This window comes from Rutidosis leptorrhynchoides, chromosome 7 (genome assembly GCF_046630445.1).
Source record: "Rutidosis leptorrhynchoides isolate AG116_Rl617_1_P2 chromosome 7, CSIRO_AGI_Rlap_v1, whole genome shotgun sequence".
In the NCBI taxonomy this organism is placed as follows: Eukaryota; Viridiplantae; Streptophyta; class Magnoliopsida; order Asterales; family Asteraceae; genus Rutidosis; species Rutidosis leptorrhynchoides.
In genome coordinates this window covers 104,770,657-104,775,491 of record NC_092339.1, presented here as the reverse complement: position 1 = coordinate 104,775,491, position 4,835 = coordinate 104,770,657, and the positions used below count along the sequence as shown (strand labels likewise).

At 34.6% G+C, this 4,835-nt stretch overlaps 1 protein-coding gene across 1 annotated transcript; it reads left to right on the top strand.

Moving 5' to 3' along the window:
- The first annotated feature begins 955 nt into the window (after positions 1–955).
- LOC139859488 (uncharacterized) lies at positions 956–2,719 on the top strand. The gene is made up of 2 exons (XM_071848274.1): positions 956–1,859; positions 1,914–2,719. Exons 1-2 carry the CDS (start codon positions 956–958, stop codon positions 2,717–2,719), a joined length of 1,710 nt encoding a protein of 569 aa, XP_071704375.1.
- The last annotated feature ends 2,116 nt before the right edge of the window (positions 2,720–4,835 follow it).

Sequence of the window (4,835 nt, the reverse complement as noted above, 5' to 3'; positions counted from 1 at the left end):
GAATTCTATTTATAATAGATTTTTGAATTATTAAAGTGAATTATTAAAGTGAATTATTATAGTGAATTATTAAAGTATGAATTATTAAAGTGAATTATTAAAGTATGAATTATTAAAGTTAATTATTAAAGTATGAATTATTAAAGTGAATTATTAAAGTATGAATTATTAAAGTGAATTATTAAAGTTAAAGTAAAGTAAAAGTAAAGTAAATGTAAAGTTAAAGTATAGTAAAAGTATAAAAACTGTGTATGTATAATACGCGTATAAATATATATAATATTAATTTAAATCGTTATATATATTTAATGAAATAAAATATAAATATCGTTATATTTATTATACTGGTTAAGTAATGAGTTGTCAAAAGTGATTCTAGATATTTATAAAAGTTATATACGTTTTAATAATAAAGTTCTTTTTTTAAACTGAAAACGTCTTTGTACGTTTGAAAATAGATTAATAGAATATTATGGAAACCAATTCTCCACTAACTTTTGTGTAACTTTCGTAAATGACACTTTTTGTTTTTATTTATAAATAGCTTTACAAATTATTCTGAATATCGTTAAGAGGAATAGATTTTCTCAAATCATAGTGGACCTCTCAACAGAGACTTGTAATCATAATTCAATGTTTCTGATAATTCAATCATTTAATATATTTTTTTTTAATTTCGTCAAAAATCATATTGAAACAAATACGTTTGTGTAAAGTATTATACGTTTAATACTTTATTAATATTCTCAAGTTATAATATATATATATATATATACATATACATATCTATTTATATATAACGATTCGTGAATCGTCAGAATTTGGTCGAGGTTATAATGAATGTATGAACACAGTTTAAAATTCTTGAGATTTAACTTAACAAACTTTACTTATCGTGTCGGAATAATATAAAGATTAAAGTTTAAATTTGGTCGGAAATTTTCGGGTCGTCACAATGAGTGCAGCTCAGATTGAGGAAATAATAACTCAAAGAGTAGCCGAAGCAGTTGCTAATGCTGAAGTAGGACGTGCAGCAAATTCCGCGAACGAAAGGAGACCCGAAGTGGCAAACGTTCAGCAGCGATGCAATTACAAGGCATTTATGGGTTGCGAGCCCCAGAGTTTTTTAGGAACGGAAGGACCCGTAGGGTTAATGAGATGGCTTGAAAAACTAGAATCAGTATTCCAAATCAGTGAGTGTGCAGAAAATGATCGAGTGAAGTTCGCATCATGTACTCTTTTGGATGGAGCCTTAACCTGGTGGAATTCTTTTGCCAAGTCTGTGGGTATTGATGTTGCATATAATACGCCATGGGAAGAATTCAAGAAGCAGATGATCGATGAGTATTGCCGAAGGAATGAGATTCAGAGGCTAGAAACTGAGTTGTGGAACTTAAAGTTACAAGGAACTGATATCTCAGGATATACTAATCGATTTCTTAAGTTAGATTTAATGTGCCCAACCATGGTTACTCCCGAATATAAGAGAGTTGAGAGATATATTTGGGGTTTGTCAGAAGACATTCAAGGTAATGTTCTGTCATCAAAACCAGAAATGATCCAGAGTGCTATTCGTATGGCACATGATTTGATGGCGCAAGTAGTGCAACGTCAATCAATTAATGCTAAGACTAATGTGAAGGTTACGACTGAAAAGCGTAAGTGGGATGGAAACCAAGAAGGTAACTCTAAGAAGCAAGGAATTGCTAAGGTGGAGAGTTCGAATAGCAAGTATGCAGGAAAGAAACCCTATTGCAGCAGATGCACGAAACATCATTTTGATGTGTGTACTGTAGTTTGTGAGCGATGCAAGAAGCAAGGGCATCTTTCAAAGGATTCTAAAGTTCGTTTATCAAGAAGTGATAAGAACTATAAGAACAATCAGAATGTTTGCTTTTGATGTGGTCAAGCAGGGCATTTTAAGAAAGAATGTCCTAAGGCTAAGAAGGGTGAAACAGCTAAGGGCCGAGCTTTTCAGATTACCACGAAGGAAGCTCGTGAGGACCCAGAATTAGTCACGGGTAAGTTCCTCCTAGATAATCATTTAGCATCTATTTTATTCGATACCGGCGCTGATAAGAGTTTTATAGCTAAAGATTTTAGTGTTGAGATAAATAGGCCTTTAACTGCCTTAGACACTAGATATGCTGTAGAATTAGCAAACGGTAAGTTGATAAAAGTAGATAAGATTATGCGAGGTTGTGCCTTAAATTTTTCAAACAATCTGTTCGAAGTTGATTTAATGCCCGTTGAGTTAGGAATTTTCGATGTTGTTATTGGTATGGACTGGTTATCTAAGAACCATGCGGATATTAATTGTGCGGAAAAGTCTATCTGTATACCTCTTGAGAATGGTGAGAACTTAGTCATCCAAGGAGATAAAAGTAAGGTAAACCTTAATATTATTTCCTGTATGAGAGCTCGAAGGTATCTAAAGAAGGGATATCCTTCCATTCTCACACATATGAAAGAACTCAAAACCAAAGAAGTTGGATTAGAGGATGTTCCAGTTGTTCGTGAGTTTCCTCAAGTATTTCCAGAAGATTCGCCAAGACTACCTCTGCATAGACAAGTTGAATTCCAGATTGATTTAGTTCCCGGAGCTGCACCAGTTGCCAAATTTCCTTATCGATTAGCTCCTTCAGAATTACAGGAACTATCAAATCAACTCCAAGAATTGTTAGATAAAGGATTTATTCGACCTAGTGTTTCTCCGTAGGGTGCTCCAATCTTGTTTGTCAAGAAGAAGGACGGATCTTTCAGAATGTGCATTGACTATCGAGAGCTGAATAAGCTTACAGTCAAGAATCGTTACCCGTTACCAAGGATAGATGATCTATTTGATCAATTGCAAGGGTCAAGTGTTTATTCTAAGATCAACCTCAGATCAGGGTACCATCAATTAAGAGTCAAAGAGGACGATGTGCCTAAGACAGCGTACTGAACACGCTATGGCCATTATAAATTTTTGGTAATGCTGTTTGGTTTAACCAACGCCCCTGCAGTATTTATGGATCTGATGAATAGAGTATACAAGCCCTATCTAGATAAATTCATCATAGTGTTTATCGATGATATTTTGATCTACTCCAAGAATAAAGAAGAGCACGAGCAACATTTGAGATTAGTTTTGAAACTTTTGGAAAAAGAGCAGTTATATGCTAAATTTTCAAAGTGTAGTTTTTGGCTCGATTCAGTCCAATTTTTAGGTCATGTGGTTGATAGAGAAGGCATCCACGTTGATCCTACCAAGATTGAGGCTATCAAGAATTGGGAAGTGCCTAAGAACCCGTCTCAAATTCGTCAATTTCTAGGACTTGCTGGATATTATAGAAGATTTATTCAGAATTTCTCCAAGATAGCAAGACCATTAACTGTGTTAATGCACAAGGATAAGAAATTTGAATGGTCCTCAGCACAGGAATCTGCTTTTCAAATGTTTGAAACAGAAGTTGACAGCCACACCTATATTATCACTACCGGAAGGAAATGAAGATTTTCTGGTTTATTGTGATGCGTCTAGGCAAGGGTTAGGATGTGTTCTAATGCAACGACAGAAGGTCATTGCATATGCATCACGTCAACTAAAAAACCATGAGCAGAATTATACAACTCATGATCTGGAGTTAGGAGCCGTCGTGTTTGCGTTGAAAATATGGAGACATTATCTTTATGGGACCAAGTGTACCATATATACTGGTCATAAGAGTCTTCAGCATATTTTCAATCAGAAACAGTTAAACATGCGACAAAGACGTTGGGTAGAACTTATAAATGATTACGATTGTGATATTCGATATCATCCAGGGAAAGCGAACATAGTAGCTGATGCATTGAGTCACAAAGAAAGGGTTAAACCTTTGAGAGTTAGGTCATTAAATATGACTATTCAGACAAACCTTGTGTCTCGTATTCAAAATGCACAATCGAAAGCTATGAAGGAAGAGAACGTGAAGAAGGAAGGAATTAGTGAGAAGGATAAGAACTTTGAAGTTAAAAGTGACGGAATCTGATATTTTGCGAACAGAATTTGGATTCCAAAGATTGGTGGATTGAGAGAGCTTGTGTTAGATGAAGCACACAAGATGAGATATTCAATTAATCCAGGGTCTGGGAAAATGTACCATGACTTAAAGGAATTCTATTGGTGGCCAAACATGAAGGCTGAGATTACAACTTATGTTGGGAAGTGCTTGATATGTTCGAAGGTCAAGGCTGAGAATCAGAAACCATCAGGATTACTGTAGCAACCTGAGATTCCCAAATGGAAATGGGAAGGAATTACGATGGATTTCATTACGAAGTTGCCGAAGACTGCGAAGGGTTATGACACTATTTGGGTAATAGTGGATCGACTTACGAAATCTGCAAATTTATTACCCATGAAAGAAACCGACAAGATGGAAAGGTTGGCGGATTTGTACATCAAGGAGATTGTCTCTAGACATGGAGTTTCAATTTCTATTATCTCGGACTGAGATAGCAGATTTACTTCAAGATTTTGGCAATCTTTACAAAAAGCCCTAGGTACTCGTCTGGATATGAGTACGGCTGATGTTATGCGAGGTGTATACGAAATACTATTATTGTTTATTACGAAATACGACGAAATTACACAAGTTTTATTTATAGAGTGGATATACCTAAACCTTTCTACAACACTTATAGGCAGTGTACCTAATCGTACAGTAGTGTAGTTTTTAGTAAGTCCGGTTCGTTCCACAGGGAGCTATCCAAGTTTAACGCTATATTTTTAAACTATATTTGTACTTATATATATATATATATATATATATATATATATATATATATATATATATATATATATATATATA